Below are 12,907 nucleotides of genomic sequence, written 5' to 3' on the forward strand. Positions count from 1 at the left end.
GTGCCGTCCTTAGTAGCACGAAGGACCCCTGGGTCATCCCACTCCGCTTTACCCAGGATGTGACGCATCGCTCTGCCCAGGGTGACCAGGCTGTCTCTACTGCCCACTTGCTAGTCACTTAGCTGACTTGGTTAGTAGGTCAGCTATTGTGCTAAACAATTGACTGTGTTCAGATAACCCGTTTTCTTTAATCGTAGCAGTAAAATGTCAGAGCAGAATTGGCGATGATTCAGATGTGCTAAAGAGGCACCAAAGTGAAAAAAAATGGGAATGTATATAGAAAGAAAAACGATGTGCAGAGTAGGTGCCGTCCTTAGTCAAGCATCCTCTGGGAGGTCCTGGGATACATTCCCGTGGATAAATCTGGGTTCCCGCAGCCAGATTATGGGTGCATGTCCACCATTTCTCCAGGCTCTGGTCCGCTATGGCGTGCACCTCCATCCATGCTGAGCATCTCATTTTCGCTTTGGAACTGTGTGATGCTCACGGGTTTTCTTAAAGAAGGTTCTGGATTTCTTGTCCCTCAAATTCAAGCTCTCTGGGAGGCAGCACCTGAGACCGGCTGCCCACGAGTACCTGGTCCCTCCCCCTCTGTGGATCCGTCGGAACTTAAACTTGCTTCCCTCTCTGTTTAATATTTCCTCCCAATCCACATTTCTTCAGAACCTCTCAGCAACCTCAGAGAATGCTAGGCTTAGCACATCTCCAAAAACCATAGATCAATGGCTCCTCCTCCTTTACTTCTCTGGAAAAAACAATCATAGGCAAAAATAGTTCATCTCCAATTTTCCAGTGTTAAACAGAGAAACTATTAGCACCTAATCTGGAGTGAGTGTGTGTGTGTGTGTGTGTGTGTGTGCTTTGTCTTACCCTGCATCCTAGGCTAACTTAGAATTCTCTTTGTAGCCCAGGCTGGCCCAGAGCTGTGTCAAGCCTCCTGTCATGGCTTCCCAAGTGCTAAGATTACATGTGTGAGCAGTTAATCCTATTACAGGTTTCCACGATGGTTCTGTGTAACTCAGATCCGGTGCTTAGGATTCAGCCCAGTGACAGAATTCGTCCTTAGCCTGTGAGTGGCCCTGGGTTTCATCCCCCCACCCCTGCTCCAAAACACAAAAAAAATGGCCCTGTCGTTGTAACTCACGTGTGAACACCCTCCTTTGGTCAGGGCTCGTTGGCATGCACTCTGAATGTCTGACATCACGAGATGAAGCAGGAGTTGCTGTTTTGTTGAGTTACAGAATTGCTTTAGAGTGTGTAAGTTATGGAAGTTCCATGAGGACTTTCCAGGGCTGGGCATCTAAGTTACTTTGAAATAAAGAACAATCAAAAGGGGAAGTTGTAGACCACAGTGAGCACCTCTGTGCATGGTAGCTGGAGACATTTCAGCTCTTACAGAGGACCCAAGTCCAGTTCAAGCCGCCATGTTGAGAGGCTCCCAACAGCCTACGACTCCGTCTTCAGGGGCCTGATGCTCTCTTCTGGCCTTGCCAGGAACCTCCGTCCACAAACCCATACATGTACACAGATGTGTTCACACACAGACGTACACACCCACACACTATTTAAAAGCATTTTAAAAATATACCACACCTCCCTACCAGACATTTCATTTTGAAATCATCCTAAGGAGGGTTAAAGTAAAACATTAATTGAATTAATAATTTTCTTTGCCAAAAATAAATCTGAAGTGGGCGCGAGGGGAGTTTGAAATGCTGGCCCAGAGAAGCTTCTGAGAAGCCAGCTGAACCGTGTTTTGTGACGAGGAACTCTTCTGTTTCTAAACCTCACACGCTGCTCCAAATTTACATTTAACTTATCCTTTCTCACTGCCGGGCTGTTGATTCTGTCGCAGCGAGGCTCAGGCTCGCTGACTATCCCGCACGGATGTGCTTGGCGGCACAATCTGGTGGGACGTGCCGGAGCCTTGGACTCCTGCCTCTGCTATGCGAGTTTATTCTCGCCCGACTGGCTCTGTTACCTCCATGGCTGATTAAAGTGAGGCATCCTTTGCTGTCTTCCTTCCGCCCGCCCACGTATGCACTCAGTTGCCCGCCTTCCTCCTGCCATAGGTTATTGCAGCACAAGGCCCTCGTGAGATGTGCCCACCCAACCTAGAACTCCCCAGCCATTAGCATCATGAGCCAAAATAAACCAATAGTCAGGGCTCAGGTTTCTGTGAAAACAGCCAAAAGCTAAGAGTGACTGATTGTGAAGTTCAGCATAAGGTTTCTAATGCTGGAGGTGGGAAGACCGGTACATCAGCGAAGTGCTTACTGCAAAATCATGAGGACAGCAGGACAAAGCAAAGAAGAAAACAGGCACGGTGACACACACAGATAGGTCTGCATGCCTGCCTAGCCTGGTCACAGGGTTAGTTCCAGGCCAATAAGACATCCTGTCGAAAATGAAAAATAAAAACCTGAGGAATGACACGCAAGGTTGTCCTGTGGCCTTCACATGCACACAAACACACATGGCATGCACATCTGCACACACACACACACCAAGATTGTCCTATGGCCTTCACACACACAACAAAATTATCCTGTGGCCTTCACATGCACATGAACATACATGCGCCCCCACACACAAACACACACACCCCTAATGCTAGATAAAAACCCCTCTAAACATAAAAAGGGGCTTGGGTGCATGAAACCAGAAAAGACTGAAAAGGCTTGGTAAATCATTTGACTGCATATGAATAGAGCATATGCGTCTGTTAGATAGAAAGTGATTTTAGGGCTCTAAGGAAATGACACCCCCCCCCTCCCCAGGCAAAGTGTCTTTCTCACTGGCTTATTGCGGACCCATAATTCATTAATTACCCATTGTCTTTAAGATGACCTTATCAAATCCAGAGTTCAGGAAGGAAGAAAACCTCTCACAGTTTCTTTATGGTGTCAGGGTGTTATTTATCACTGGGAATCCAGAGGAAGGCAGAGAGGTGGTGAACTGAAGAGAAACTATTTTGGTCTTTCTCGTTTTGCCCAGCATAGACCCTGTAGAAAAAAAGTGAAATACCATCTCCAACACAGGCTCCTTTCAAGGTTCTTAGAGTTTCCATGAGAGCACATGTGGGAAAAGATATTTTAGGTCATGGGCCAGGCTAAAGAAAATTATATGTGAATAATTCTCACACACACCACACACGCACCAAAGATGTATTTATTTTATGTGAGGATACTGTCACTATCTTCAAACACACCAGAAGAGGGCATCAGATCTCATTATAGTTGGTTGTGAGCTACCATGTGGTTCCTGGGACTTGAACTCAGGACCTCTGGAAGAGCAGTCAGTGCTCTTAATCACTGAGCCATCTCCAGCTCCCACAGAAGGGCATCTTAATGTCTGTTCACCCACCCTCCTCTTCTGTTAGATGTCAGCATTGTGCCTGGATGGAAAGCAGGTGGCTTGGTCCACTCTAGAAGCCCTAGTGTCTAGTGTCTCTTTCTCACTTACTGAGCATGGAGCAGCATAACCTTGGGTCTTTGGGGGTGGGGGTGGGGGGAAGGTAAGCATAGGAAGGCCAGAAGCAGGTTGGGTGTATGAAGGATTTAGTTACTGACATTCAGTGCTTTGGGAACCTGATTTGTATACAAGGTGTAGTCATTTCCCCAGGATTCCTTGGAGTGGAGGGTCCAGCCTGTGCATTTCCTGACTCTGAGTATGTCGTTACTGGCGCTTTAAGGATCTGAGATCCTAGGTACCAACCTTCACGGACTTGTTTCAGTGTATTCTCTCCAAGCTCTGGGGCAGATACTGTGTTGCAATTCTCTGAGATTCCCCCGCCTCTTTGCATTTGTCAGCCCTCAGATACGCGGAAGAGCACCTAGCTGTGAGCAGCCGTGTCCATTTGGACGCTCCCTTCCTCCAGCTGTTCTTGCTTCACAGCTTCCAGCAGGTTTCTCTGTCCTGGTCAGCACCGTCAACGTCTTTTTATCCTCTAAATGTGACGTCCCAGCAAATGGCAGTCCAGGTGTGCTAGGCAAAGCCCAAGTTAAAACTACTGTCAAGGAAAAACACACCGTGGCTGCCCCGCATACCTTAGTCTGGGACATATTAATGCCCCATCCGGCTTAGTGCTGGGTCTGTTGTCACTTGGCTTCCAGGCAGAAGTTCTTACTCTCATGGTCACTTCTGATTTTAAATTCTGATTCTAAATCAGAATTTAGACTTTGTCCAGTATCTATTCTTTTTTTTCCAATTTGTTTTGTTTTTGATGTCGATGAGTAGTGTGTGTGTGTGAGTGTGTGTGTGTGTGTGTGTGTGTATACCATATACATGCCTGGTACCTTTGGGAGTCAGAAGTACCTATTCTGACATATATATATATATATATATATATATATATATATATTTCCAATTTGTTTTGTTTATGATGTCAATGGGTAGTATGTATGTGTGTGTGTCTCTATGTGTGTGTGTGTGTCTGTGTATACCATATACATGCCTGGTACCTTGGGGAGTCAGAAGACCATCAGATCCCCTAGAACCAGAATTACAGAAGGTTGTGAGTTTTTAGGCAGGTGCTGGTGACTGAACCCAGGTCCGCTGCAAAACCCAGTGCTCCTGACTGCTGAGCCGCCTCTCCTGACAACTGGCCCCCATGTTATCTATTCTTTATTTTAGGAATTGTGTTATTCATCAGTCATATACAAATGGGAGTCGTGTGTAATTCCATCTCAAGTGACTGTTGAAGGAGTGAAGATTAGTTTTGGTTTAATCTCTTCACCTGCTTAAATATTAATAATTATTTATGCCTATGGGATATAAATTCTGACATTTTCAAATATGTACCCTAGTGCATATCAAGGTGATGGGCACCCATGACCACCATTATTGGGCATTTCTTTCTTTTAGGATCATTCGAAACCCTCTCCTGATTATTTTGAAATATACATGTTGTCAAACAACTAAATAGTTGCCCTTTTATGCTATAAAATAGCAGAATTTACTTCTCCTACAAGGATTTTCTTTTAATTGTATTTTTATTTTTTTTTTATTTTTATGTGAATTGGTGTTTTGCCTGCATATATATCAGATTCCCCCAGAGCTGGCATTATATACAGTTCTGAGGCGCCACATGGGTACTGGGACTTGAACCCAGGTCCTATGAAAGAGCAGCCAGTGCTAAGCCATCTGTCTACCCCCAAGAGTTTTGTTTTGGTTTTTAGGGACTGGAAGTGAACAGAGGTAGAGAGCTCACCCAGCAGATGTGAGGCCCTTGGGTCCAATCATCAGTACTGAAAAGCAAACAACACAAAAAAAGAAACTTGAAAATAATGATACGCTGGGACTGACTCTGTTGTGGAAAAGCCCTGCTCGAGACTCTGGATTCCAGGAGAGATAAATTAGAATTTTCCAGTCTGTAGGATCCTCTGTTTGGTAGAGGTTTTGGGGATCGATCATTTCAACATCAACAAGTGAATTTATTAAAAGAGGGATCTGACTGCTGCGCCTCAGTGCCTCTGCCCGGTTTTCAGTCCGGGGCGCTGGTTGGACCCCAGCACTGGGTCCGGGAAAGGATGGTGTCTAATGTGCATGTCTGTGTGTTGCAGTTACCTCGCTGAGCAGTGCTGGAATGGCGGCTTCATCTACCTGATCATGCTGCGGCGCTTCAAGCAGAAAGCCCACGTGACTTACAATGGCAACAGTGGCAACAGCTCAGAACCCGGGGAGACACCCACCTTGGAGCTGGGTGACCAAACTTCCAAAAAGGGGAAAAGAACCAGAAAGTTTGGGGTCATCTCCAGACCCCCTATCACCAAGGCCCCTGAAGACTCTAAGAGCAGCAGTGGGTGCGACACGACAGATGACCCCAGCTCAGAGTTGGAGAACGGCACCGACCCCGAACTTGGAAACGGCCATGCCTTTGAGCTAGAAAATGGCCCGAATTCTCTCAAGGATGTGGCTGGACCGCATCTGGAGAGGGCAGAAGCGGACAGAGAGGCAGAACTCAGGGTTCCAAAGTTGGAAGAAGCCCCTCTGAGTGACAGCAATGACAAACGCCGCCTCTCAAATACTGGGAAGACCGACTTCCAGTCCAGTGATTGCTTGGCACGGGTAAGGTGTAGTCGGACTATAGAGTCTAATCTTTTGTTTAACCTTCTTCTGAAAATATGCGTGTGTGTGTGTGTGTGTGTCTGCGCGCACGCGTGCACAGGCCCGTGTATATGCCTGTCTGTCTGTCTGTCTGTCAGTGTGCGGGCACATGTGCACATGTAGGTATAGCCAGAGGACAATCAAAGATCTCATTCCTCCTCCTTGTGTTTTGAGACGGGGTCTCTCACCAGCCTGATAGTCAGCTGTCAGGCAAGGCCCTGGGGTCCGCCTAACCCCCATTCACCACCATGCTTCCATGTCTGGCTTTTTCTATAGATTCCTGTCTTTGAATTTGGGTCCTCAGTGCCTGCAAGGCAAGCTCTTGGCTGTTTGAACAGCTGTTTTCTTGGTCCTAGACTCTGAATCTTAACACAAATACTGTTGAAGTTGCTACTCGAGTTTAGAAACTACACCTAAGATTGCCTTGTTCTCCGACGCCAACAAACTCATCGAGATAAATGATCAGAGGCTGTAACAATAACGGGGAAGTATGAGTTTGCTGTGTCCCACTTAAAGAGCCAGGGAAGTGGTCCTAAGTGGAAAATTGAAGCCTTTTGTGGTAAAATTTTGAGCCCTCTGAGGCCCAGATAAAGCATGGAGCAGCCTAGGTATTCATCTCCACTGTCACAGAGAAGTTGCTACTTCAAGGCCAGAGATCTCTGGTGGCAGCTGATAACGCAAACACACAGGCTCAGTGTGACACCGGAAGGCCGGCTGGCACAGGGACGACGCATCTGCTTTTATTTTTAACAGTTCAAAGCCAGCGCTGTTTTTATGAGATCGTGTTATTATCCTGGCAGATTCCAGCAACACAGAGGAGCATCCCGCCTAGATCTGGTTTCTCTGTCGGGTCAAGGCTGGTCCTGTGGAAGTGAGGAGACCAGCGGCAGATAAACTTCCACCTCAGACTGTCTCCCCAGCATCGTTTCTTTAGTTGGTGGGTTTGTCTGTGACATGAATGCTCTTTGCAGAGGATGCAGTGGAAGCAGTCGCGTTCTGAGTGCATGCCCACCAGTTCTCTGACAGGGAAGCCCCCTCTAGGGGTGAAAGGCAAAGGTGGGAACGAGGTGGGAACGCATTGGAGTTTGGGTTTGCTGCTGAGAAAGAGCCCCTGGGAGTGAGTGGGATGGCTCCTGAGGCTTGGTGCGGGCCGCCACTTCCATACTTTTAACCAATCCAAATACAGGCATGAGAAGGGATGGAAAAAAAAAACAACTACTCTCTTCCACAGAAAGCTTTCTGCCAAGGTAGCATTCTCTGTGGAAGAATGGAAGAACCAATCAGAAGCAAGCCCATGTTTCTGTCAGTGCTCTCTGTTAATTTTATGGGGCTCCCATAGATGGTTAAAGATTAAACACAAATATAGGTGGTCGTGTCGCACACCTTCAGTCCTAGCACTCAGGAAGCAGAGGGAGGCGGATGTCTGGATTTGAGACCAGGCTGGTTTACAGAGTGAGTTCCCAGACGGCCAAAGCTACATGGAGAAGTCCTGTCTTGGGGAAAACAAACAAAAACCCAAAAAAACTAAAAGCACTAATACTAATGTTCTGTATTCTGGCTGTCTTAAGTTGGTGAGAGTCTTTACCCCGTCATGGTTACACTGTGACTCCACAGTGAGACTTTGAAGTGGATAGCGTTGGTTTCCTAGGTCTTGTCAAGGATTTGGTGCCAAAGGAGGTTAAATCTCACAAACAGTCTAAAAAATTGTCTCATAAAATTAAACTTCTGGCTTAGACTGTGAAGACGCCACGCACCGGAAGGTCCTCCTGCCTACCTTACCTTCTGTGCTCAGCGTCAAAATGACCCAGAAGGTGTAAAGATTTAAGAAATGCAACTCCTAGTCTATTGCCCTGGGGATAGTTTTTAAGTATTTTTAAATTACATTTCACCTATTTTTATCTGGGGTGGGAGGGGTGCCTGCCAGTGGCGCGTGCGTCAAGGTCAGGGGACCAAGGTCAGGGGACCGTCTGAAGGAGCCACTTCTCTCCTTCCACCGCGTGGTCGCAGGGACTCGACTCAGGTTGTCAGCTTGGCAGCGGGCACCTTTACCACAGAGGCATCCATCATTTCTTCAACGCTACATTTCTTCTAGAAGAGGGGGCCTGTCAGCCTAGCTGGTGCTCTTTTCTATGGCCCCAGACCTACTGTGGGTGTTGGGAAGTGAGAATGGACCACACGCCTGCGCTTCCTACCCACCAACCGCAGAGGCCCCACCCCCACCCCACCCTGGTGCATTTATTCCCTCAGGACAGAGGCGGGTGAGCCTTTCACAGCTCCCTCCGCTCCACAGCAGCAGCCCTGACACGACCCTCCCCCTCCATGAAGACTGGCTGGGTTCAGGGGCTGTGGGGAGGGGATTTTTTTTTTCTTTTATTCATTTTCACTTCAGAGCAGTTGAGACCAAGGTCATGCAAAAATGGAATTTCCAGCAAATAGTTATTTGCCTCTCAAGTCTTTGGGGAGGGGAATTCCTTTCTGTTTGAATAATAGGAGATTTAACATGTCAGTGTGATTCCGTTTCTGCTTTATTAATGACTTAATATTATCCACGGAGATGTAATAAGTTACAGGAAAGGCCTAGAATGCCCAGTCAGACCTTTTCGTTTGGTGGGTTCCTCTTTAAAGACTTATTTGTTCTAAGAAAACATTACATTAAAATAAATCCCAGATTATTCTTTTTATACTCTGCTCTTAGAGCAAGGAGAAATACATTTCTTCCTAAGGATTTGTTTTGTCTTGTTGAAACAGCGCTTGTTGCATAGCTCTTGCTGGCCTGATACTATGTTGCTCAGGCTAGCCACAAACTCCCAACTGGCCACCTTCCCTCTCCAGTGCTGACAGTGTGAACCACCATGCCTGGCTGCAAATGTTTTCTTTTAAAAAATATATTTTACTGTGCACCTGGGTGAGCCTGTGTGAGTTGACATGCTCCACATGTGTACAGGAGCCCTCAGAGGCCAGAAGAGGGTGTTTTGTCCCCTGGAGCTGACGTCACAAGCTGCTGTGTGGGTGCTGGAGAGCAAACCCAGTTCCTCCGCAAGAGCAGTAAACATTCTTAACTGCTCAGACATCAAATCTTTTCTTTTAAATCGATATGTTTAGGTAAAACAGTAATTGAAACAATATATGTTTACTCTCCTTAAAATGCAGAACTTGGGTCCATCTTCTAAACCACAAGAATACCTCAATACCTAGAAAAGCAATTTTAGAGAGAACCTTGGGGTAATTTTACAGTCTTTCTAGCAAAGCCCATTTATCATTCAAGAACACGGCGCCTATGTCTGTTGGCCTAGAATGTGTCTTTGTAAAATGCCAAAATGCACACAGCCAGTTGCAGACAGGGAGAAATCCTGCCAGTTTACTTACGACTGCTGGATGTGTCTGTGGGTGCAGTGACATCTAACCCCAGTGATCAGAATTTACCCCATAGAGCATCAGACCTTTTCCCTTCACCTGATTCACTGGGGACCTCGGACAGGTCCCCCAGATCCGAATCTGCAAGAAAGGCTGGGGCATTTCCCACATGGCCACTGATGTGTCCAAGGACAGCATAAGGAGGATTCTCTTCTAAGCCCCACTGTCACTGGTGGACACATTGTCCTTGGTGGTCTTGTCTCCTGAGTCCCGTTCTGTTCCTTCACCTCTCTCCTTCTTCCCTAACATTTATACCAACAGCCTCTCCTTCATCTAGTGCCTACGAGTCACTGCGAGCCTTTCCTGAATGGTGAGCTCCACCCCAGCCTTCTAGTCTTGCTTGGTCCTATCCAAGCTTGGGTGATCACCTGTTCAGGGTTGTCTGGGACTTCCCTGTTTGTCACTGAGCATGCTGGGAAAGCCCTCTTGGTAGAGTCTGCTGAGGCACTCCCCTCTCCCTTCCATCACATCCATACCTTTCCCAAGTCCTGGCAACCCTGGCTCCCTTAAAGTCTTCATGGCCCCAGCTGCCTTTCAACCCCCACTGCCTGAACATGAGGTTGGGCAGGTGTAAAACGTTGTCTCCTACCCATGGTCCCTCGGTCACTCTCCTTCCTCCCAGTCATCCACTGTGTCTTTGAGGAACCTTTCTGAAGGGCAGAGCAAGTTGCTTATTGTCACATATATACACACACACACAAACACGCGTGCATACATACCCACACATATTCTATAGTTAAGCCCTTTGGATAAGGCAACACACCTTGATATTTCATTCAAGGTTATCTATTCTGATTCTGTGCTTACATTTCCACCTCAGACTCCTTACTTTGTTTTTTTTTTAAAAAAAAAAAAAAAAAAAAAAAAACCAAACCAAACAAACAAAAACCCGGGCAGTGGTGGTACACGCCTTTAATCCCAGTACTCGGGAGGCAGAGGCAGGTGGATTTCTGAGTTTGAGGCCAGCCTGGTCTACAGAGTGAGTTCCAGGACAGCCAGGGTTATACAGAGAAACCCTGTCTCAAAAAACAAACAAACAAAAAAAACACAAAACACAAAACACAAAAAAATACATATATTTACTGAATTTTAAAAGATAAGATAAAGGATTCACATGTATAGCTAACTAAAAGAGTGAGGTCCAAAGCCTCACCCCCAACACAAGAGTTGGGGTGCATCCCATCCCAGGTGTGCATTCCCCAAGAGGCCCATACACAGGGTCTCCACCTTACACAGAAGCTTCGTCCCTTAGTGACTTAGTAATCCCTTCGTGACTCAAACTTCCACCCCTCCCCAGCGGATGGGGGTGTGTGTGGAAATTCCAAGCTCCTAGGGTTGTGGTTTTCCTGGGGCCAGACCTGTGCTGAAGGTATCAAGGGTTTCTTAGTGCAGCGTGCCACCACCGTGTTGGCTAGGACTTTGATCAGAGGGTCCAGCGTTTGCTCTTGAGCTGTGTGGACGCTGCATTCTCTGCCTGCTGTCCCTCTTTCCACTGTCTCTTAGTTCCCACCTTCCTGGGACATCAGCCTTCCTGATGCACATCTGAAAGGGACCCCTATGGCCTTCTGGAAACCTGCTCATCATCATCAGGCCGCTACACTGGGCTCCTGCATTGCCTCACTGCCTGCCCATTGGCACACGACACGTAACCTGAACATATTCCAATGGCCCTATGGTATCTCTGTCCCTGTTTTACTTCAAAGGGCAGGACCCTTATATGTCTTCTTTTATCTATATATTAATTTTCATTTGCAATGTTTTGCCTGCATGTTTGTAAGGTGTTCCAGATCTTCTGGAACTGGATGTACAGACAGTTGTGAGCTGCCACATGGGTGCTGGGAATTGAACCTGTATCCTCTAGAAGAGAATCCAGTGCTCTGAACCATTGAGCCATCTCTCCAACACCATGTATATGTCTTCTTGTCACCAGACCTAGCCCAATGCCTTGTACCTGAAGTGCTTTGTATATCCTTATGAAGGAAGATGCTGTGACACCAAGAATAGATGGGACGGACAGGTTCCATCCCCAGTACCTCGGTCCACATCGCTGTGGCCTCAGAGCCACCTTGGCTTTCCTCTGGGCTGATCTCTTGCCTATAAACTGAGCATGGTGATCTGGGGTCACTAAGGGACTTCAAGCCCTGACATCGCGACTGAACATTTTTCCTTTCTCACTGATCATTCTAAATAACAAGGGATAAGCAAATGCTTTCAAAATAGGCTTGCAGGGAGGGCCAAACATTTACTGCAGGGGAATTCTGTTTCGATGATGTGTCTTCTCACATTTGGGGCAAAGATGCTATTATATAATGCTCTTTTGGCTTCCAGCAGAAATGAGGTCATTGAAATGCTGCCTGGCAGCTCTCTCACGCGCTGCCCTGTTTTAGTAAATAAATCCCCGTGCTGGTTTCAGTGAAGTATTGCACGTGTGAACTCACACAGTAGCTGTGGCTGACAGGAAAGGCTAACCCTCTGTCATTAGTCCAGAAGTCCGGAGCAGCCTGTTTTTCATCATTTGGTTCTTTCTCCATAAACTCACAGTCTCATTGCCCTTTAAGCCGTTATAATAGAAAACTCACGCTCAAGCTGTCAGTCTAGACAGGGCCTGTCTTGGAATCCAGTTGTCTCTACATCTAGATCTGTGTCCACATGCCGGCCACTGGCAAACACACACGTCTCCCTTCTGGAAGGGTCTTTAATGTCTACCTCAGTGGTGCCCAGAGAAATGTAAGATTTGTAGATAAGCATTCTATACTGGTTAATTCCTCTACACTCAAGGAGTATTGTTATGCTGTGTTCTAGTTGATAGAGAATCCATTTGGGAAGTGAGCTAGACCGATCCCTGGCTCAATGTCATTGACAGCACAAGAAGGGGTTATAAACAATAAAGGAGCCTTTAAAACATCAGATAATGACAAGTGCCATTATCTGACCTAAACCAATGCAAAGAGGGAGTTGGCAGGACTGTCACCCGCAGGGAGAGTTGATATCAGGGGCCGGCAAAGGCGAGCTCCCTAAAGAGGTGCTGGTCCTGGAAGAGCAGCCCTACGAGAAGGCCTCGGGAGAAGCAGCAAAAGCAGCTGCAAACAGAGGAGAATAGGGTGTTCCTGGAATAAGAAACTAGGAGGAGAGGACAGGCTAGCTCAGAAGGTTGTTCTGTACAGTCCAGAGGGCGAGCTACGATAACCGCAGCACATACTTTTCCAGTGAGTCGATGAAGTGTGTAGCAAGCCAGAGAGTATAACAATTAGATAGGTAGCTACCAAAATATCATCAAGCCAGGTATTCGAAACACGCGGTAGAAATCAAATGGGGAAGCCCCTCTAAGGCAGCCGACTAGAGTTCCCAATGAAGAGAATCCTGGGCAGATCAGAAGGACCCCCTC

General features: G+C 47.0%; 1 protein-coding gene across 4 annotated transcripts in view; it reads left to right on the forward strand.

Annotated features, from left to right (window-relative positions):
• Positions 1 to 12,907, forward strand: part of Pdzd2 (PDZ domain containing 2) — a 386,071-nt gene that overhangs the window by 278,663 nt on the left and 94,501 nt on the right. For 3 of the 4 annotated variants that reach the window (XM_052159550.1, XM_052159551.1, XM_052159552.1), the window contains one exon: positions 5,565 to 6,069. In XM_052159550.1, coding sequence (XP_052015510.1) covers positions 5,565 to 6,069 — 505 coding nt within the window. Of the gene's footprint in view, positions 1 to 5,564; positions 6,070 to 12,907 lie in introns of those variants that run through there. The other variant, XM_052159553.1, reaches the window with a different exon arrangement.

The sequence above is a fragment of the Apodemus sylvaticus genome, chromosome 16 (genome assembly GCF_947179515.1).
Source record: "Apodemus sylvaticus chromosome 16, mApoSyl1.1, whole genome shotgun sequence".
NCBI classification, from domain to species: Eukaryota; Metazoa; Chordata; class Mammalia; order Rodentia; family Muridae; genus Apodemus; species Apodemus sylvaticus.